General features: G+C 46.7%; 1 protein-coding gene across 2 annotated transcripts in view; it reads right to left on the bottom strand.

The window, feature by feature from the left end:
• The window catches only part of NRXN3 (neurexin 3), a 1,437,186-nt gene that overhangs the window by 1,361,182 nt on the left and 53,197 nt on the right, over positions 1–22,807 (bottom strand). For both annotated transcript variants that reach the window (XR_003044103.1, XM_025042053.1), the window contains exon 2: positions 11,551–12,958. Coding sequence is in view for 1 of the 2 variants with exons in the window: in XM_025042053.1 (XP_024897821.1) it covers positions 11,551–12,259 (709 nt within the window). In the remaining variant the exon portion in view is untranslated. The remainder of the gene's footprint in view (positions 1–11,550; positions 12,959–22,807) is intronic.

Genomic DNA, 22,807 nt, shown 5'->3' with positions numbered 1-22,807 from the left:
GGCAGGGATGTATATGATCAAAGAGTGGGTCTGGCTGTCGAGATCCCCAGAACCATGGAGTCCTTGGTCTGAAGGCACAAACACACCAGCACACACTCCTGACAGGTATCACTGCAGCACCTGTCGCACTCCTTATAATGACTGGGCTTGGCAAAGTGATGTATTTCATGGTTCGACTGCTCTAAGCATCAAAATTCTTCCTCTGTAGCCCTGATCCCTTCAAGTCTCCTGCCCATTATCCACTCTCTCTACATGGCAGCTCTTCTGATATCCGAGGACAATTATCCTGTCCCCAGTGAGCCTCATTTTCTCCAGGGAATCCACACAAGCTAATGGGGCCTCTCCATCTCCAGTGACAACTACGTGCCTGCTTCAAACAGCCATTCCACAAGCATTTACATGGTCCCAGGCTGGCTGCTGTGTATAATTGTTACAGGAAACCATTGGTTTGTAAACAACAATAAAAGCCTTTCTAGTCTGTCCTCAACTAGATCAAACCAAGTGGAAGGTGTATGTGCTTGACACAGATTCAATGAAAACTTTCCCACAGCAAACATACCACTTTTCCCATTAAAAGAGAGAAGGCATTTCCAATGGTAGCCCAAGCCACTGTGGTCCAAGTAATATCTGACCTCGTTGAATAAATTATTAAATAGCCATCACTGAGTCACATTCTTGGGATGCTGCATCCATCCATCATTGATGTTAGTACATACACACAATATACAGGACGAGACAGATGTATATACATACAAAACATGAATGCACACACACACAATGTGCTTTATTAAGGCAACAAACACTTATTGAGCACCTGCTTCTTATCAGATATCAGAGACATGGCATTTAGAACCCAAACCTATATGTACAGTAGTTAACAAAAGGAAACAGAGTCCACCTGTCTTAGAGTTCTCAAAGAGAGCACGTCTTCATGTACTTTCCTGCAAAAGGAATTGGGAAACCCAGCTGAGCTATTACAACTTGCATTAAGAATATGAAAGTCAAAGGGAGCCAAAAGACACATTAAAACGTAGCCACTGGTTATATATTCTACTCAGAGAAAAAAATAGCCTCAATCTGCATTAACACAAGGCTGAAAACTCAACATCAGTACAAGCAAACAGCAAAGTTTCCACAGCAACTAAAACCCAACCATCTTCTTCCCATGGGGCCATTACCATATGACTGTGAGATGACCAGGACAATTTCCCAGTAGATGAATGATGTCCATGGAGTCTGGCTGGACAATGGGACTGCAGAGCAGAAGTCAGTGACTCTGAGTACACTTCAATGTTTGGACTCAAAATGATGTCTGTGGGCTTTGCTCTTAAAAGCAAACTATTTTAAACCACGAAATTATAAGATGGGTTCTCCTTTCTTTGCTGCAGTGTCAGTAAAGTGACTGTCAAGGGAGAGGTGGCTGAGAGCCAAGACTGGCCTCATCCCCTTTGAGGTGCAAGAGGGAATTTGCTTGGCAGGTCTCCAGTCTATGCCGATGTGAGAGAAACATCTTCTAGCCCTGCCTAATCTCTCTTCCTAGGAGACCTCTGCCTAACAGTGCCAAAAACATGGGATACCCAGGGCAACCTGGCAGAGCAGGAAGCGTACACTTTCAAGGCCAGTTTCCAGAGCAGCCACTCGATACTGCTTCATCTCGTGCCCTTATAAGCATCCTGTTAGGCTTTTTAGCAAAATCTTGATATCTGTTAGGGTGTCTGACGCTGGCTGCCAGGATGGGCTTGTCAAGCAAGTCCAAACCAATTCCAGTTTCCTCTATTCCATAGCATTCTAGAATTTCTCAGCTTATTGTCGAGCCATTAGAGATTTCCAGGAAGCTCCTTGGAAACTCAGAGATGCTGAAAGCTAGCTGGGTATGGAGGAAGATGGGACATCTTAGGGGATGAAATGAGGCCCAGATAACAGCCAGAGATGGGCTAAGCATGAATCTTTCAGAGTGCAAGCTCCCCAGGAACAGAATGACTGGAGTATGAATCACCTGCTTACATCAGACTCTCTTCCCACATCAATCCCTCCCACATTGTTTGAGATTAATCACAAGCAGTTAATTCTAAATAACTCAGTGGTGTGTGCACTGCTAGCTCCATATTAGAGAATCCCTCTGAATTTTACCTTGACACAAGGGTTATTTCCTGCAAAGCGTCATCCAGAAATGTTATGACCCGTGATCCCTCTCGCCCACAGGCCCATTGCAAAGGTCAGGTTGCTTTCATTCGAATGAAGAGGACCAGTAAGGAAGTGACTGAGAAGCTAGCTGCCTTTGGCCTGACACAGGAAGTAACAGCAGTGATCAGAGATAGAGTAGGCTGCCTTGAAAAGTAGTGAGCCTACCTCACTGCAGTTGACTAAGGGGATTTGGGGAGAAAGGGAAACAAATATACAGTGAAGAAGAGGATAGGAAATGAGTAGTTAGCCCCAATAACCTTTAAAATCCTCTCCAAACTCATTATCCCATGATTCTTCACAATGTACCTTGGTTCCCAGTGCACTGAACAAGGGCAAAGTCATGATTAGGAGGTAATATAAATGCTGTACTATCTTCTACATGGGTCATGGGATATGTACTTTATTCCTGACAGATTTCTCCTGTACAATGGAGTCCCCCCAAATTTTATGTGTCTCCTGAAAACTAAGAAGAGGCTCACAAAACATCACCTCAGCCCAAACTCCAGCCTGGTCTTTCCTGACTCAGATCAAGCAAATGCACCATTGGATATTAGTCTTTTAGGAATTCTATGAGTAAGAGGCTTAACACCCTCAAGCCCACTCCTCCCCAATCTCTCAGACACCCAAGGCTAACCGTGCAAGAGACAGGACCCCTTCCGGAGAGGAAAGAAGACTGAGAGAATGAGGAAGAAAGAATAACTCATGAGTGTCTGGCAACTTCCCAGCCTTGCCAGCCGTCTGCTACTGTTCGGATCACAGATAAATGATTTCAGCCTTGTTCATCCCTCCTGATAAGTGGGCTACTTGTCTTTATTTAAAAGCAACTTATTAAGTAGGCTATACTCTCTCACACTGCACTTTCTCTGTTCTCCAGGGGCTGCAGGCAGCACACTGCCAATCCTACCTTGAGGAGAGGTTATGGAATTGCCTGGAATGCACTGCCTGCTGGAGTGGAGACATCAGCCCTCATGTTGCCAACAACCGCTGCTCTATTGAGATCCTGTCCTCTGAAGACTTCTCACTGGCAAACAGGACTTCTTCGGGAGAACCAAACGAGTAGGCGAGAGACAAAAATGTCAGGAGAGGATCGGATGCATAGTCTCATGGAAAAACTTGAAGGCAAAGCTCCCAGAGTCATTTTCTTAGCTACAAAGATACCCTACTTAAATAAGAGCCTCAGTAAAACCAAACGGATCCTCAATAGGATCCTCAATAAATTTCGCAGCTTAAACTGGGAGCTTCACGTTGCCTACAGCACAGGTCCCTGCCTTTCTTTCATCTCCATGCCTTTAGGCTTTTGCACACCCTTACAGAGTACTCGTGTCCGAGAAAGACTGAAAGCATTCACAGTTTCTAGGACCACACGCAAAGTAAGTTTTATCAGAGCAGCGCTGGGTGGTTTGGCTGGATGACTGCGAGATCAATTTGTTTCTAAAAGCTGCTGGCACTGGTTTCTGGGTTTTAAAACATTTTTTTTTAACTTTGGGAAATACATTATTTAGCAATATGTCGACATCAGTGGTGGTTTGAGAACAGATATAGACGATGACACATTTAAAGGGGGCCCTGTATTGCTTTTAAATAGGTCACCCAAAGACATCAATTTCTGGAGAACAACAGCAGTAATGACAACCCACTGGCACTGTCAGTTCCCAAATAGATCACGGAGACAGCCCTGCACGGCCACGCTCTCTCTCTCTCCTCTGTCAGCCACAGCCTGTCACCTGTGACACAGCCCCAGTGTGAGCCAGCGCAAACCCAACATCCCAACTTCAGCTGCGAAAATCTCAGGAGGGGGACCGAGGTGTTCCCTGTGTTTAAACACCAGCTTGTTCCTCCAAATTTATTGCAAACATTTCCAAACACTTCCTCTTTACCCACTGGATATCCTAGATGTCTCCTCCTCCCCCCACGCCTTCCTAAATGATGTTCCTATGTGCCTGTCATCCTCCCACACTCCCTTCTCCATGGCTCTTCCTGACCTGTTGGTAATGAGGTGAAGAAAAAATTTGTCTGTGATGAAGGGTCATAGGTCACCAGGGAATCACACATACACCCAGAGCAACATTGCTGTCACCGGACAGCAACGCATCTTCTTAACAGTGGCAGATCCACAGAACTGGGGCCGGGAGCTTATGATACTGGGGATTCCTTAAGGAAAAAATTACACATACCAAATTAGGTGTGAGGCCTTGGAAGAGGCCTATGCCAGTGAGGATATAGGAAAGGTTTAGTTTCATGGTAAATCTGCCTCTGTAATGATCCTCCCAGACATGCACACAGACTCAAGGGAAGAGAGAAGAAACCTAAACACGGGGGAAAGAAGTTTGGTTTTGTTATCGTGAAGAGAGTCAGAAGGAAGCAGGAGAGCAAGAAGGAATCTGACAGAATAATCCAGAAGCTCCATTTTTTACCGCCAACCCTGGGTGGGGTGCTTCCTGGCACCTGGGAAACCAAAGGTAAGTCTGAAGAGGTCACGCTGTCCAGTGATGCTCCAGTGTGGTGTAGCTGTGCTCCAAATGCCTGGGAACCCGTGGGTCCAATCCCCAGTCACTTCATTTCAAACCAGGGTCTTGAGAGTGAGAACTGAATACTCAGATTCATTCATTTAATTCTCTCACATCCTCTCATATTCTCTCTTTCTCTCTGACTGGGAGGAGCAAGGCTCCTGGGACTGGCGTAGCTGATAACCTCCTACTCTAGTAGTTTGACATTTTGCTTATCATCAGCATCCAGGGAGGCAATGCTCCATTTCACCATGGAGACACAGGCCATTTGTGCTGATGAAGAGAGCCTAGGAGCAGAAATAAAATGCCATGGTGGGGATCTGGGCTCTCAGGTCCCAGAGATACCTGCCCAACAGGCAGCATTTGAGCCTGCCGCCCACCTTCTTCCTGCAACAGGTTTAAAGGCACCTCAGGTCTAGTCTGGTCTTCTCATCTATTCAGTGGGATGGCTAGGCCTGTCCTACCTGCCTCATCGGGTTGCTGTGGGAGCCAGAACACCATGTTTGCAGGCAAAAGAGCTCCGAATATGGTCCCACAGGCACAACCATCATCAGAAAAATCCCATGCTCTTAGGCAGGGGCAAATGGCAATGAAATTGGATTCTATACTCTCCTTAAATCCCTCCTTCGATCTCTGCCATCTCTCAGACTGGGACAAAGGCAAACGGCACAGGTGGCAGGACTCAAAGGGAAACTTCAAACCTGTGAAACCAAATGGACACACAGCTTGGTCCTATGCATGCCAGGAGACCAACAGCCCAGAGTCAGGACTTGCTCTTTCCCAGAGACTATGCTTATAACTTTATACGTTTTGTCTCATTTTATGCTCTCAACAACTCTATAACGTATGATTTCTGATTATCTCTGCTTTGCTGCAAGGCAGGATAGCATAGCAGTTAAGAGTGTGGGCTCTGAGGTCAGAATGCCTAGATACAAACCCCAGCATTGCCTCTTATTAGCTATGTGACCTTGAACAAGTTATTTAACCTCTTGTCCCTCAGCTTCCTGATCTACGAAATGAAAATAATAATGGTGTGTCAAAAGTGATTGTGAGGGTTACAAGAGCTAATACATGCAAAGCAGTTAAGACAATGAAGGCATGGAGTGAGTGCTCTATGATTGTTAGCTATTATTTTTATTATTATTGATGAGGATACTGAAGCATCTAAAACCTTCTCCAAAGACATATGACTTGTAAGTAGCCAAGCCCAGTTTTAAGTATAGATCTTTTTCACTCCAGAATCTATGCCTTTAACAACTACACTAAACTTCGAGTTCCAAATTTCTCTGCTCCTCATTTGTCAGATGGGGCTAGTTAATGATATCAGTGACACAGGAGTGTTATGAGGATTCGGTGAGACAATACATATAAAATATCTAGGATGTCAGGCACGTGGTGGTATTTAATAGTGTAGTAATAATATCACTATTATTTTTGTCCTGGAAGGGTACCTGATCTTCAGAGCCCTGGCCCAAAGCCTCTCTCACTCTATTTCCATCTCTGGGGCCTCACTGCTCTGGACTGCACTGTGGGGCCAATAATTGCAGGACAATAGGAGGCATCAGGGAGGGCACCTTAGTCCCATCCCCCAAGCACATCCCACATCCCCTCTTCTGTCCTGTGAAGGAGAGAGAGGGCCCAGATGATGGGCAGCTGCCCCAAGAACTGGAAGCCATCTTTCCTGGGCAGCCTGCAAATGGAGATAGGGGACCTGAAGATAATTAGCCCCCAGGGCTGGGCCTGTGGTGTCTCATTACCAAATGCAAATGCAAGTTCATGTGCCACTCAAGGCTCCTGGCAAAACGCCTACCGACCCCTCAACCCTGCTGAATTTGGACCTAAGCATTACCCCAGGCCCACCCCCTTTGCAGCCTGCAGCTGGCATGCAGGCTCTGCAAAGGGAAAGGGATGCTCTCACCCCATCAAAGGGGGAACAAGGAAGATGGGTCTTGCTTCTTTAAAGGAGGCAGAGAAGCTATTGGGGGGTGGGGGTAAAAAAAAATTGCTCTTCTCTCAGCAGTTAAAAGAGGGATAATTGGAGCAAGTGGCAGGCGGCTGCTCTGCCATTTAGCATACAGCATATCCAGGAAATCTCACTTGGTAATCAGAAGGAGAGGAGGAAAAAGGAGCAATCAGACCCCTATTCAGGCTCCATTTAGTGACAGCCCCTGCTGGCTGGGCTGGTCCCACCTAACTCCTGAATGTGGGTGAGGCACCATGTCTCAGAAGCAGCAGTCCTCCTTTGTGTATGTTTTAAAGCCTCGCTTCTGTGCTAGTCTCCAAACCAGGGAGAAGGATTCTGAAAGGAGTCAGCTTTTACTCTCTGATTACTCACCACTCTCCTCCAGCCCCCACCGCCCAGACTTTTCAGGGTTGACACAGATTAGGAACAAAGCCCTATTACAATTCTGGCAGGATGTGCACTGGAAAGGGGGAGGTGAGATGATTGTGTTTTTACACAAGTGCACACGACAGGAGGATCTAGCCAGGGCAATCACTGGCACCTAACTACAGCTTCAGATGCCTCTGCCCCTTGGTAAATTCTCAAGGGTAAGCACCTCCTCGTGGCATACCATTCTATCCTAGTTCTGGCTTTGAGAAATGGGGTAAGAGTCACAAAATTCTCAGTAAAAACTGATTGAAATTCACTTTCAGGAAGGCATAGCAAGGCCACGCAGAGGAGTTGAGCCATCAGTCAAACCAACCTGAGCAGGATATCATCTTCAGACAGTAGGAGGGATGGGGGATGGGAGGCCAGTGGGCACCACACAACGGTGTGCTTGTGATAATGCTCTGGTCCCTATTACCAGCACCCACCGCTATACTTCCCTGCTGGATCCCAACACCTGAAAACTTTACAGCTGAGACTCAAGACAAGCAGCCTCTGGTCTGTGCTCCTGCACATAGCAGGCAATGTAATGAGCTTTGTAAATAGAGATCGACCTGTGAAGACTTCTCCATCTTGCCCTGTCCCTACCTCACCTGCAAAAGGCTGACATCGTGCTAAGTGTACTGTTCAGGGAGACTTGTACTGATATTTATACACCTTCATGACCATCAGATTCTTGAGAAATTCAATACATGTACATTCATAACTAAGAATGGATTAAAAACAAACAATTGAGTTTAAACTCATCAAAGTAATGGCAAACTCTCAATGACCCATGAGGGAACTACTCTCTAGAGGGAGCTCAGGCTACATCCTCATTCCCAGGTGAGCTTCAAGGCTGCCCATAACAGGACAGACAAAAACCAGGTGAATATGCTGTGCCATAGTTCAACTAAATCCCAAACCTGGTACTTATAATTTAAAATTTATTTTTAATTAACTGCACTTCTTCTGTCCTTCAAGACCATTACTGAAAAGGCAAGATTAAACATTGACATGCTCAAGTATAAAGTTAAGCACCAAAACATTTTATTTAGAAACATAACATCTAGAAGTAAATCTAGGTGGGACTTCTTCTCCTTCCATCATGTGCCAGAATGTTCCACATGACCATTAATTGGGTTGGGAGTCTTAGAATGAAGTCTTCCCGTGTAGGCTGTGTGGTTCAGTCTGCGGCCAGAGCTAAAAGCCATTCACTACACAGAAGAGAAGGTACTGTGTCCGGTACCTCTTACCACTAGGTCCAACTCTCCCACAGCAACTGGTGTCTTCTGGGTCTTACCCAGAGAAGACACCCAACAGGAGCTCTAAATAGCCCAAAGCACATTTAAAAATGGGGTCCCTCTATGCATTCTTCCTGGGGTGCAGCATGGAGACATTTTGGAGCCATTGGGGTGAGAAAGCCAGACAAGCCAAGAAAACATCAAGGCTGCCAGCATGCTAGGAACTAATGGACCACAGAGAGCGCCTCCAACAGGCCCTGACCACATCCATCTGAAGTGGCAGGAGCCCTCTCAGCTCCCCTTGCTCTTGAACTGCTAAAGCGTGAAGTACGAAACAGATCTTCCATGCCAAATGCAGGCCCTCACATAATCAAATGGCAGAGCCCATCCTGCAAATTGAGACAATCAGATGCCTGGTACCCAGGACCAACTGCTGGGAATCAGTCCCCTAGTTTCAGTTCTGTGACATGTGCGATTTAAAGCAGGGAGGGGGGAAGGAATGGATGCATCTTTACTACCTGATTCACCACATTATCTTTAGGAAAATGGGTAAGCATTCGTTTAGGTTATATATCTTGTTTTACGCAGATCTGCTTGACACTCAGCAGCTGCTGTGATTTTTTTTTCCCCCTTAATATGTTACAGGTGAGTTTTTTCCCCCGCTTAGTCTAAAAATTAACTGTGTGGAGAGAACGAATCTTTTCTAAAAGACTGCAATGCATTTTTGTGATTAGACATGATTACAATTACCAAGACCAACAGCTTCCAAGTTATCAACAGTAAATTCGGATACTTCTCCCAACAGTTACCCTCACCTCGACCTTTGCACTGCTCTGTTCCAAGCCAACCAAGTATTCCTCTTACTACAGGGTTTATTTATTCTATTTACGTATCAGGAGAATAAATGAGCTATTCTGTGTGTTGGCCTTCTACAGATTGGAGTATCAATCTATAGCCACAAGATGATCTGAAGCCTGTAGGAAGAACTATTATTAATATATATTTAACTATTAAAAAATTGTCTTCGATTTCTTCCAAAAAATTCCACCGGAGACCTTATACACATGCATGCACTCATGCACACACACACACAAAACAAAACAAAAAAGGGGCAGAAAGAGAAGAAAAATTGTATACATATACAGGATTGAGATTCTTCCTGCAGAAAAGTGCTGATCCAGACCTGCCCAGAGGAAATGAGTTCTTTTTAAACCGAAAAATGCAATCAGGGATAATCAGCAAGTTAACAACACACTTGCAAACACCCTGGTCCCTAGAAAGGAAGAATGCCAGCTTTCAGCGCAAGTTCTGAGAACTGAACAGATCCTTTGGGCAAGTGAAAAACAAGTCATCACGTCAGCGTCTTCAAGCAGAACTTTCTCCAAAGCCAAGAAGCTTTGGAACAGCAGTCAGCTCCAGAAGGCACCTGCTCGTGAGAAGTGCTTCGATAACCACATTCCCAAAGTGGCTTTGTGGGTTGGGCTTGCCTCAGCTCCTCTTCCCCATCCCTTTTTCCAGTGGGTTCTGGGTGGGGGGTGGGGGGACAGAAGCCACAAAGGATGACATGTGTGTCCTGCATCTGCCCGTCTTGCAGCCTGTCCTCAGGAAGGGAGATACCATGCCCAGCCCAGCAGAGGAACCCAGGGACCCCTCCTGAAATAGCCCGTATGTGACCTACACAAAGGCCTCCGACAAGACCTTGAAAGTGTCCTAGTCTTCGGCACATATCACCTGTGAAAAAAACCTTGTTTTTATTTTTAAAACATTTTTTAAATAGCTCTAGCAGCTAAAGTTCTTATCAACTATAACCTACTTTAGGGGTTCGGCTGTTCTGTAAAAGTTTTAGCAACACCCGCAGACACTATTTTTTCATTACAAATCGCAAGGCAGTGAAGCCTCACTTGAATGAAGAGACCCCTGGAGTCAGGGCTAAGACACTTACCTGGCTCCACCTACTCGAAAACATGCAGATGCTTGGATCCCACCCACTGCCCCACAAGCATCTGAATGAATTGGTCTGTGGTGTGGCCTGAGAGTTTTTAAACTTCTCCAGGTGATTCTAATGTGCAGCCAAGGCTGAGAGTCACTGTTCTGCCCTGTACCATCCCACCACCTCCCTGAAGATACCAGCATGGCGTGGCGACACCAACATCCCTAGAAGGCTTGAGGGCTTAACTCGAAAAGCATGGGAGGAAATGTAACTTCCGTGGCTCTTTCTCATCCCAACCTCCCAACATATACTCATATGGCCAGCTCTTACATAGTAGGTCTTCCTACTGAAATCCAGAACTTTAGTGAGTCCAGAAGTCCAGGTATCTGGATTGTGAGTAAAGTCTGAGCCACTTCTTTTAGATCTAATCCCAAAGAGGCAGAATTTGATGAATAAAATGAGAGCAGCCTAAGTCCTTTGGCACAAGTCCCTTCCTCCCTCTCCCTGGGAAGTTGTAGCTGAACTTGGGAGGTTCTCCGAGGCTATGCTGAGTATTGCCAGCTCCCTCAGAGGCTTGGTTGGACAAGGCTCCTGTCAGTCTTGGTGCCTTCCTCTACCATTCTCATACACAGAGAGGAGAGGAAAGGAAAAAGGAACTTCATATTAAAAAATCCTAGTGCAAGAATGAGGAGGCAAGAAGGCCCATCCCCAGATGCTTCGTCCACCCGCCAGACGCCTCCCCAAAAGATTGTGGTAGGAGGGGCACAGCTAAAGGGCTGGGTGTACAGCAGGGCCAAGCATGGACCAATAATCCATCCACTTTAGTTCTTCTTTGCACAGGCCTTCCTTATGCCAGGGATTATAAGGAGGAAGTAATGGGAGGTTCCCATCTATCCCCAAGGGTCCAATTCTCAAGGGATCGAGACAACCACTTTGCCCGTTTCTATCTGATTTCTTGCCCTGTGTCGATTCTGCTAATCTGTGCTGAGGTGGATGTAGCTGAGCTAGGCACAGATCTGCGATCTACTCCATCTAGCCCTTTGAGTACGGCCAAACATTTGAGTAAGGAGCCCATGGCTGAGTAGCCAGGATTCTCTTTCTTCTGAGATCTGATGGGTTTTCCATTAAGAGCAAGCAAAAGATTTCCAGCACCCCCTTGGGAAAAGGACCCGATTATCTAACATACAGCTGAAGATCGTTAGTTGCATGTTTGATAACAGCAGCAACTTTTGAGCCGGTTTCTATCAGGGGTCTTAGCCTTCACCCCAGCCACTGTGTGGGTCTCTAACGATAGAGGAATGGGGAAGAGGACCTTACCTTCTGAGCAGAGCTTGCCACCATAGCCCGTGGTAGAACAGTCACAAGTGGGGTGGCCATCCAAGAGAAAGCAGATCCCACCATTTTCACAAGGACGCTCACCGCAGGGTCCCTCAGCATCCAACTGGACACCCTGGCTCCCCAGAAGCCGAGGCTCTGAGTTGCCATACTTGAGATCCAAGATTAATCCCTTGAAGCCGGGCATGGCCTGTACTCCCTCGAGGGTCAGGGCAGAAGGTCGTATGTCCGCGGGGACTCCACCCAGGAACAAGTCACTGACCACATCCATGTAGGGCCGCTGGGACTGCAGCTCCCCAGACTGGCCCTCACCGTCGAGCACCAGCACCGTACGCAGGCGGTCCCGGCTCACCATGAGGAAGTGCCAGCTGCTGTCATTCACCTGTTTGTTGGACAGCACGGCAGTCTCGGCGCAGTCCATGCTGAGGCGGAGTTGCATGCGGCCATCCACCAGGGAGAGGCAGAGGAAGTCACAGACGCCACCATCATCCAGGTAGAGGAGCAGCCCTGTGGAGACGTTGGTCTTGAACTGGAAGCTCAGGTCGCTGCGTGTGCTGGCATCCCAGCGGAGGTAGCGGGCCCACTGGTTGGGGAGGCCCATGAACTCAAGGCCCAGGCAGAGCCCCAGCAAGGACCCCAGCAGGACGCTCACCTTCAGGGTGAAGAACACCGAGTGCACGGGGAAGCTCATCGCGGCTGCCGGCACAAAGCCCGGAGGACCAGACAGCCAGGGAACAGCCCTCAGGGGATGATGCCCCTTTGCAGTGAAGGGAGAAAGGAAGAGGAGACAGGCTGGGGGACAGAGAGCACACAAGAGGAAGGAGGCACACGCACAGATATCGAGAGGTTGAGGAAAGAGGAAAGTGAACAAGGCAGCCCCAGATGGGCACACAAGCAGGAAATTCACTAAAGAGGCGGAGGGAAAAGACAGGGCAGCAGAAGAGGCATTCAGGTGGGGAAAATGAGGGCCTGGAGTGAGGAGCAAAGTGTCTTTCTCCAAGAACAGATCTCAGCTATCCATGTGGATCCGGAGGCCTTGATTCAAGGAGGAAAATCAAGGAGGTGGGTGGAAGGCTTCAGCAATGCACTCCTCCCAACAGACCCTCAAATGCCCCGGCCAGGTAGGCCGGGGAGAGGGCTGGGGTAGGCAGTGCTGTGATGGAGGAGGAGTGAGTGGTGAGGCAAGCCAGGTGAAAGGTAGAAGCAGGCCAAGGACCAGTCCTGAAGTTCTACCTCCTAGCAGCTGGGGGCTGCGGGGAGAAGGGCAGTCAGAAGCTGAGTGCTCAGGCAGAGCAGGGCCCCGGGCAGAGCAGAAGCAGACTCAGGCTTCATGGTGCAGGCCAGAGGCAGTCCTGCCCATAACCTGCCTCCCAGGACTCCAGAAGAAGACCTGTAGGAAGAAGGGGTACGGGGAGAAAGGAGAGAAGAAGAGGAAGATTAGGGCACATATCAGGAAAATATTGCATCCTATTTTACAAATATTGATGGAGTGCTGAGTGTGATTCCCACAGTGCTTGGTGCTTCACATAGGAGGGAGAACCTAGGCTCTTCCAGAGGCACTGCAGGACCCCAAGCTCAGCTCCTAATAATGCACTCAGTTTTTCCATGTGCAAAAATAGCATAAAAACCCCAAAGCCATATCAGCACATTTTTGCAATATTCATATCACAGGGTCACATAGCCAACATTTATGTTTAAGGTAAGTGCTAACATTTTATACACTCAAATACACACATAATTTTACCTTATTTGTCTATTAAGAGACATGAAAATGATTTTTTTTTTCTTTTTAAGGTTTTCTTTTTCAATCTGACAAGCCAATGCTTGGATGTAGGCGGCCTTTAATTTTTTGAAAGAAATCTTTATAAAAATCAGTAAAAATAAATTAGAAGGTGAGTAATGAGCAAAACAATCCTTCTCTCTTACTAAATGTTGAGGGAAAAGGTCTTATTGAAAAAGAAATATGTGCTTCAAGACTTTTTAAAAAGGCTGAGTTTGAATCCCGGTTCTTGTACGTGGAACTTTAAGCCAATTTCTTAACCTATTTGCGCTTCTATTTCCACATTTGTAAAGTAGAGAAAATAAAAGCCTCTCTCCAAAGCTGGAGAGAGGATTAAATGAGATCATATGTGAGACGATTCCAGCATGAGTTTATGGACATAGGAGGCAATCGATAAACACTAGTTCCTTCCTTCCTCATTTCCAGATAGGAAGGGAGGAGAAGAGGGCTGGTGTATGTATGGTGTACGTATCCCTGGTGTATGTATGGTGTACGTATCCCTGGTGTATGTATGGTGTACGTATGAGTGTGTGCATGCCTGTGGAGCGGGGACAGTATGCTAAAACACAAATGCTTTTTAAAAAATGATGAGAACGGACAACAAATGAGTCGTTAAGGAATGTCACACACCTAGTACACATTACATGTAGTTTATACCAGTTGGAAATGCAACCAGGCAAGTGGGTGATCTGGTTTCTGAAGGCAGACTCACACCAGTCTAGCTGAGTTGACTCCTCTGTTTACATGAGCCCCGAGAGTGTAATTTCCAAGAGCTGTGCAAGCTGCAGCTTATTAATTGGCATATTTGATAATTCACCATGGTCTCTGTCAGACCGTTACCATTCACTGTCTTCACGATGACCACATTAGCAAAGCTAATGATTACCCCTGCTTTGAGGAGGAAAATGCTGTCAACCAAGAACAAACACCTATTCCCACAAATAAACCCCATCAGTAGCAGGCTGACTGAACCCATTACAAGGAAATCTTTGCTCTGTAGAAGGTCTTGTCTGTGCAATGTTTCCCAGTGTGGCATGGCTGCCTCCAGTGGTGCAATGGGCATTTAAATGGACCTTAGACACGGCGATGTGGAGATGCCAACTCATACGGGCTGCTGGGAACCAGTAGTTAAACTTTCAGAAATTTCTAAGCTGGTTGGTGTCACTTCAGTATCATGAAATCAACTATGCCAGGAGTATTCACACCATGGAAAAAGGCAAACACCACAAATCAGAGTCCTTGGGAAGATATGATTTAAGGAAAGCCTTGGAAGAGGGTGAAGGAATGTTCCAGAAGTAATAGTCCCTGCAAAGGCCTTGAGACTGGAGCAGGCTGATATGTTGGAGGCCGCTGCTGTTAGACCGAGAAGACATGAAGTCCGAGGTGAATATCAGGAGGCTAGATGATGCGACCCAGTCCCCAAGACTGTGCTTGCTGTACGAGGTAAAGTATGCCAGCCGAGGCAAAAGACAACATCCCGGGGCAGAGAGGAGCTCCTTGCCCTAAAAAGAAGGCTCCTTCCAGTCTCAGCAACTGCCACGTCTACATATTTCCTTATATCAAACAGTTGAAAAGTGTCCACTTTTGGAAAATGTACTCAGAGGACAGCTGCTCCTGTCTCCTCTTCCCAGTCACACACTGGATTTAGATGAGGAGGAAGCAAGACAGTTGGGGGCAGAAAGAACATACCTCTTGCAAGGGGTATCCCAAGCCTGGGATTATTGATGAGCCAAGAATGTAAAAATCACGCGGTACACAATGGAGCCTATGGTGTGTGAGCCCAAGAGGCTTCCTGGGGACACTGTCCTGGCTGCTCTACCTCCTTCTTGACTCCCAGTCCTGCCAGTTTAGATCGAGTGAGTCCACTGGCTGACAGGCGAGGCCCAGGGTCAGATGGCTGAAAACAGTGGGCACCTCAGTGGGAGGCAAGGACATCCACGTGGAGGACCCAGTATCATGGATGAGCAGGGACATGGGAGGTCTTCTAAATGGACAGTTCCAGAAACTTTCAGACTGGCCTATACTATCAACTCACCTCTGGGCCTCCGAAAGTCATGTATTTGTCTGTATAAATTAAATGACTTGCTCAATTCAACCTAACTGAGCTCTGATTCCTTCCAGTTACTGCTGTATCAAAGCAGAGTGAGAAAGCATTCTCATCCTTGAGGGCATCAAAAAGTGGCAGCGGCAAGTGTACCTTAGAGACAAAGCACAGCGAGGAACAGCCCAGGCTCTGGAAACTCACTGGGGAGCTCCCTGGGGGCAGGTCTGCATGACCACGGTGCCTGCCCCAGGACCTTGGCATGGAGTCGGAGCTCAGGAAACTTGTGTAGAAAGAATGAAGAGTGAAAACAGAAACTGTAGAGCATCCCTGTGAATCACTGGATTTCTGTTCCACGCAGTCACCTCACTCCACTTTATACAACAGCAACAATCCTGAGCCCCCTTACTTCTCTGAACGCCGACTCAGATGACCCCAAAGGGCAAAGCAGCACAAGCTTAGTGATCCAGGAAACTCGTGAATTAAGAACTAAGCTGCCCAGGAAAACTGCCCCATGAGGAGGATCATGGGAATTTACCCAGCCTGTTCTGGGGCGGCCACTCTGCCAGCTGAGCCTCTCCCATCAGATTCTCAGTCCTTCCCTCCAGCCCAGCCTACCACTGGTGACACCAAGGTTGCCCTGCCGGCATTGTGGGGGATCAAAAAGGCTGACTGAAGAAAACCAAGCTCTCTTTCCCATAGGTGCCAGGCAGAATTTGATTTCAGGACTGGTAACATCAGAATTGAGTTTATCTAGACTTGACACCCTTAGGATAGGCCCACATTTTCTTAAAGCCCTTAGATTGTGGACATTCCTGTGGCCTCTGGGAAATAGCCAAAATGGCCAAAAGCTAAAGAGCACCTTATATTAACCATCACAGGCGGCAAGCCAACTGCCCCAGGCATTTATTCTTTAGCCTTCTTTAGCCCTCTAGCGGGCTACGGCAAGGCACAGGAAATGGAAAAAGGGGAGCCAGAGAGCTCTCCCCGCTTGGTCAGCCAATTGCCACCCTCTCTCGAGCCATAGGATGGCCCCAGCAGCCATGGGTGCGGGTGGTTTGCCCCAGAGCCTGCACGGAGGGTACGGTGTGATGCAAAAGCTCAAAAATTGTTATCTGTTGTGTGGAAATCTCACAAGAAAGGGAAAGTGAGTGACATTATCTAATTGCCAGCTAATTTACATAATTATTGAATGGCACGCTTTTTATGTGGGGTTAACATCTTTGCAAATGTCTCACTATCTGGCTGCTTAGGAGGCAGGGCCCTCACACGATTCTGACACGTGGACTATTTACCACAGGCATGGTGCCCTCTCTGCAGTTTCTTTGCTCTCTTGAGACAGACTTGGGAGAAAGCCAGGCCTGTGTCTAGAACCAGGATAGATGCTGAAGGCCTGATGATGACTCTCCTCAAGCCCAGCCCTTGCTGCTGTGCCATGCTCCCCAAGCTGGGCTTTCCAGCTTTTTCCCTAGAACTTCTCAGTAGCTTCCCTCTTATGCTCCTTAGTGGGAGCAGAAAATCTGTACAATGGCTCTCTATTGGTTTCACTTGCCCCCTGTTCACCCCAGCCCTCACTCACCTTTGAACATAAAATGTTTTCCACCACCAATCTCAGTCCGGGTCATTTAGGTGGGGTTCATCCCAATCCCAAATCCTATGACCAGTTTAGTCAATTAGCACATTCCTATCTCCTGCCTCTGTAATTAGGGATTAGGGATGGGCCAGTCACCCAAACTGAGTCAAATTAGAGTGAACTCAGGGACTTTTGCTGGAATTATTGGGAGAAGAGCCTTCTCTCCTCACTATGTTGTCAAACTATTAGAATGAAGTCCAGAGTGGATGACAGACGCCATTATTACAATTCAAGATGATCTTGTCTAAGAATGAAGACAAAGAAAAAAACAGCTACGATCGATAGAAATAGATTTCTAGTGATTTCTTTTAGCAACTAGAGGCAGCCAGGCCTGAAGTCCAATGGATCCTCAGACTTCCATTACATAAACAAACAAAAAGTTTTCTTTTTGCTTAAGCAACTTTGAATTGGATTGTGACCAAGAGTCCTGACTGATACATTCCTATTACTAGACCTTCAAAAACATCGTCATTGACATATTGTCAGAAGTTTTCATCTCATATGACCACCAATACCTAGCAGGTCTTCCTACGATCTGAAATACATGTCAAATGTCTCACTCCCACTGCCAATGCTGTACACCCTCACCTGCCTATGTCCTTGGGCAAAGGCATAGAATGTGGGCACACTCTAATCCTAGGTACTCTGGAGGAGAAGGCAGGCTCATTCTTGCACAACAGCCTCAGAGATGTGCTCCATCAACTAAATTATGGCTCTCCTGACACGACACCATTAGGACTGTCTCACACACTCAGTCTTCTCTACATTAATGCAACAGAAAAGACTGTACTATAGGTGGTGAGGGAGGTGAAGGCATGAAGTTTCTCCAAGATGTGAAAACAGTTCGGGGTAGTGATGAAAAAGCATGGGCTTTGGCATCAGGTGAGACTGGATTTAAACCCAGACTCATTCCTACAGCTAGTTAGCCATGTTTCCAACAACATGGAAATGATAATACTTATAGAGTAATTTTGAGCTTTATTAAATTTTAAAAAGTACGGCGGTACTACTTTGGGGAAAGTCCATGGCAGCAGCTACTAAAGCTGAGCGTTTTTACCCCGTGACTCCACAATTCCCCTCCTCAGTATACCAACAGACATGTTTACATATGTCCAACCAAAGACATTCATGAAAATGTGTATAACGATGCTATGCATAATAGCCAAAACCTAGAAAATGTCCAACTGTAATAGAATGGATAAATAAATTGTAGTCTATTCATGCAAAATGCTACATAGCATTGAGTATGCATGATTGGTCTTCACCCAGATAACACCATGTATGAGTCTCATTCAAGAGTGCATACTGTGTGTGTTCCATTTATACAAGGTACAGAAAGAAGCAAAATTATTCTATGCTGTTAAATGTCAGAACAGTAGTTACACGTGGGGTAGTTAAGGACCAGAGGAAGGCAAAAAGGGTAAAGGAGTTCTGTTTCTCGATCTGGGTGATGTTGCGCATTGTGCTCGGTTTGTGAAAATGCACTGGTTGCGCTGGACACTTATGATTTATGTATTTTCCTATCTGTATGTTATACTTCAAGTCAGAGCCAAAACTCTTATCAAGAAAATATCAGCAAACATCCACAGGTTTTGCAACAGGGAGCTCACTGCCCTTCTCTCTTCCCATTCCACTCTATATCCCAGTTCTCTCTTGCACAATTTTTTCGTGTCTAAGAATACCACCCATCCTTATAGCTTTTCTTCTTCCCCTGAAATATGCTGGACTACTTCTAACTTTACAATGCCGCAGCCACCAAGCTTACCCTGCCCTCAGTTCTCTGTCTCCGCCTCTTTAGGGAAAGGAAAGAAAGATAGCCTCCGAGGACCTCAATTCCTGTCTGTCAAAAGGGCATGTAGAGAAGGACATTTGAAGCTTATATTGTGCTGGAAGAGGAACGAGATGGAGAGTAAAAAGAAGAGGCTTAAATAAAAAAGAAAACTTGAACTCTCTTTTCTTTCTTTAAAAACCAAGTTTTCCATAAAAACTAACAAATAGTCATGTCAGACTAACCTAAATTCCTTTTCTGTCAAGAATACTCATGTATTGTAGTAGGAACACACAGGAGTTATAAAACAGATGGACTTCGGCCCGTCTTTTGGAGAAGATTCTCATGGTAGGAGGAAAGCGAGGTGGACAGAAACAAGACAACTCGTCCCTGGCTAACGACAGCATTCAGAAAAAGGCGTGGTGAGGAACCCTTTGGGAGGCAGTTTCTGGTGTGAGGTCAGGCCCTGCATCCCATTCCGCATGTCCATCGAGAGCGGGGATGAAAAGGGAAGAGCTGGGATGGAACCGGTCATGGTTGTGAATGAAGTGACACTGAGAGGTAGTGAGCATACGGGGACAATGTCGTGAGACCCCGAGAGGCCAAGGTCAGCTTCAACTGCAGCCTGTGTCTCAGAAGCCAAAAGTGGATGGAGATAAATGGAAAGCTATACAACTTATCCTCCAAAATAAACAACCCATAAGGATGGAAGGTATGATTTGTAACTATATGGTAAATAAGAATTGAATCGGGGGAGGGGGAAGAATGCTATTTTAGATTGCGTTAATGAAAATATAAGGAAAAGGAGCTAGTCATCTGGGTCAATGTGGTCATTAGATTTTTATTCTGAGCCCCACTCTTTTGAGAGTGGTGTAAGTAAGCTAGAGGATAGTAAATTGAAAGGAAGTGTTTTTGTTAACATTTTTTATCCATGGAGCACTCATGGTGTAGATATAAAGATTAAAAATAATAATAATAACTCAAACCCTGCAAGGCATTTACATGCCAGTAGAGAGGAAAGACATGAGCCTAAACAATATGAGGACGTAGACTGAAGGTGAGGGGTGGCCCTGCCAAGTGCAGGTCGGTCTGTACGGTCCAGACAGAACACTGGTGTTAGCATAAGCACCCCTTTCATAGAGGTTAAAGGCATCGGCTGGAGCCTGGGTTCAAATCCCAGACCCAACACATGCTGCCTGTGCGACCTTGAACGAGTCGCTTATGCTCTCTATGCCTCAGTTGCCCCACCTGTAAAATGGATATGATAACGATGAGTCACCATAGTAAGATACTTAGTACAAAGGAAAGCCCTGAAGACAGTGCTCAGCAGAGATAAGTACCAATATATGTGAACCATCACTGCTGCTGCTGTCCTTGACGTCCTGCGAACATGGCCGATGTTCGTGCCTCAACTGGCCTGCTCAGGGAGAGGTGAGCGGATAGATGGACATCTTTTCAACTTCATCCCAATGACACAGACAATGTTAAGAGTCATACCCGAGTCTCTTTATACGAGAAACCTTTGGAGGTACCAGCATGTTTGGGCTGATGGAGGTAACTCAGCAGCCACATAAAGAGTATCTTCAAAGATCTGAAGCATTCTCATATTAGGAGAGAGGTTCCACAGGTACTCTATGGCCCTCAAGGAGAGAATCTGTGTAGTGAAGGGAAAGTCTATGTTTTTATCTTAAGCAGACTATCTCCAGATGAAGTGGACTTGCCTGTCACTGGTGACACCCTTTGGAGTTGTATATCCAGTACTAAACAGGCTTACACATGGAGTGCGAGAGATTCCAGAAGCAGTGACTTTGGCCTAGTGTAGTCAGGGAGCTCTTCCCAGAGGAGGAGGAAACTACGTGGAAACTTGAAGGATGAGCAGGGTATAGATAACTAGGAAGGAGAAGTCTGGTGTGGGGAAGAGGCGACTAGACTGGACGTCAAAACCAGGCTCTGTCTTTCCACTAACTATTGACCAAGTGACCTTATGGGAAACTCTATGACCTATCCAATTCGAGTACTTCTTTTATAAATAGGGGAGAAAAATGAATATGCCTTCCAAGAGGTTGTGAACATCCAAGGAGGTAAAGGCTACACAGCATAAGGTAATAATCACACCTTTTTACTGCGAATAACAATCCTTTAAGGTAGATATTAAAAGCAACTCTCATGGCATTAGTCTCTTCCCTGCCTACCACCTCTACTCCATCTCCCAGGGAGCCCTGAGTTGTCTGGTGGGCAAAACCTCCAGCAACAAACTTCCCTGCAGACCACAGAATGCAGGCCTTGCAAGGTTCTGACAACCTCCCCAGCACCCAGGTGCAGCTGGAACCCACAAAGCTGTGGTCATTCACCACTGAGCTTCCTCCCTTCTCCCCTCTCCCAGCCAGCGGTCCTCTCTAGCCCAGAGTTCCAAGCCGTGGGTTGGGAAGCCATCTGGCTGCTGGGAGAGTTAATAATTTATAATGAAGATAATCACCCTTCAAGATCCTCGCCTCTTGGGACCATTAAAATGGTTTCAATTGAGAGTCAGTGAGTTCTTTACATGAGGGGACAGGGAGAAGGAGAGAGGGGAGGGCTGGTGGGAGAGAGGAAACGGGGAAGAGAAAGGGAGGGCAGAATCAACTTAGCTGCTCAGCCCATGTTCCCCCATGAAGGAGGTAGGGGGAGAGGGAAATTATCCAGTCCAAGAAGACAATCTTATCCAGCTTTCGCAGCACTAGCCCAGCAAGAGTGCAATTTACGAGTCTTTTCTCCTAGCCAGCTCTCTCTACACAAAGAGAAAAAAAAAAAATCAAACACGTGCAAGAGATGGGGAGAGAGACGCAGACAAGAGAAATAAGCCTGCCCAGCAATCATGTCTGGGTCTGTGAGATGGCTCTCTCTGTTCTCTTTCCAGGGCACAGTAAGGCCCCCACTGTGCTAATTATTCCCATTACTTGACAAATTCTCCATTAACGAAGCAAGTGGTGCCAGAACTAGCAGGGGAACAGCAAAACGGAATAGTAGAGGCTCTGGACAGACTCAAGAAGTGCGGACCCCACGCCAGACAGCCCCCGACTTCACCACAAGGCAAATGCAGGGCCTGGCATAGCCCCATCTGTGGGGTGCACCTCAGAGGTGCAGAACATGCTTCCTGCAGTGCCGTGTGATGGCTGAGGGTGGAGCATGCAAGGGCAGGAAGCAGGGACTGTCTCTAGGAAGGATTGCCATGGGGTGAGGGCTGAACCGGGGGGTTCAGGGCAGGCTAAAGGCAGCCCCTAAGAAGGGAGCAGAGTTGATCAGTGTGTTCAGGACCCAGGCCAATGTCCATCTGGTCCTCCATGATTCTGGGAAGCCCCTGATAAGGCTGTTACACAGTTCTTCCACACACATCTTACAACAATAGCTACAAAGCCATAGCAAGCACTCGATCTCGGTTACTCTGTGCATGACACTACTTCCAGTAGGTTACACTTGAAGTCATCGAATCTTTACAAAAACTCTAAGACTATTATTATCCCCATTTTAAAGATGAGTAAACTGAAGTCCCAAGAGATTAAATAATTTTCCCAAAGTCACACAGTTTAATAAGAAGCAGAATTAGGTCTGGCTCTCATCCATGCCATGCCCTGCCACCTCCCGCCACCCCACAACCTGCTATCTCCCCTTCCCCACCCTTAGACTCCCCAGGATTCCCTGACTCTTTGGCAGGATATTCCAGGCTTACCCCAGCAACCCAGGACCTGACAGGGGAGAGCTTTGGCTACGCTATGATCGATTTAACTATACCGACGTTTCTATCTCTCCTCTAGACGGCATACCAGCATCCTAATAGGACGCCCTGATCCTAACCTTGCCCCTGTGGAATATTTTCTACATAACAGTCAGAGTGACCTTTTAAAAGGGAAACCATCCCTTCCTCATTTAAAATCACCCATGACTTCTCTACACACCCAGAATAAAATCCAAACCCTCCCTGTGGTCTGTAAGATCTGTGGTCCATACCATCTGGACCCCGGCCATCTTTCCAATATACTC

This window comes from Pteropus alecto, unplaced genomic scaffold (assembly GCF_000325575.1).
Source record: "Pteropus alecto unplaced genomic scaffold, ASM32557v1 scaffold8, whole genome shotgun sequence".
In the NCBI taxonomy this organism is placed as follows: Eukaryota; Metazoa; Chordata; class Mammalia; order Chiroptera; family Pteropodidae; genus Pteropus; species Pteropus alecto.
The sequence above is the reverse complement of the archived record's forward strand: the minus strand, read 5'-3'. Positions and strand labels throughout refer to the sequence as shown.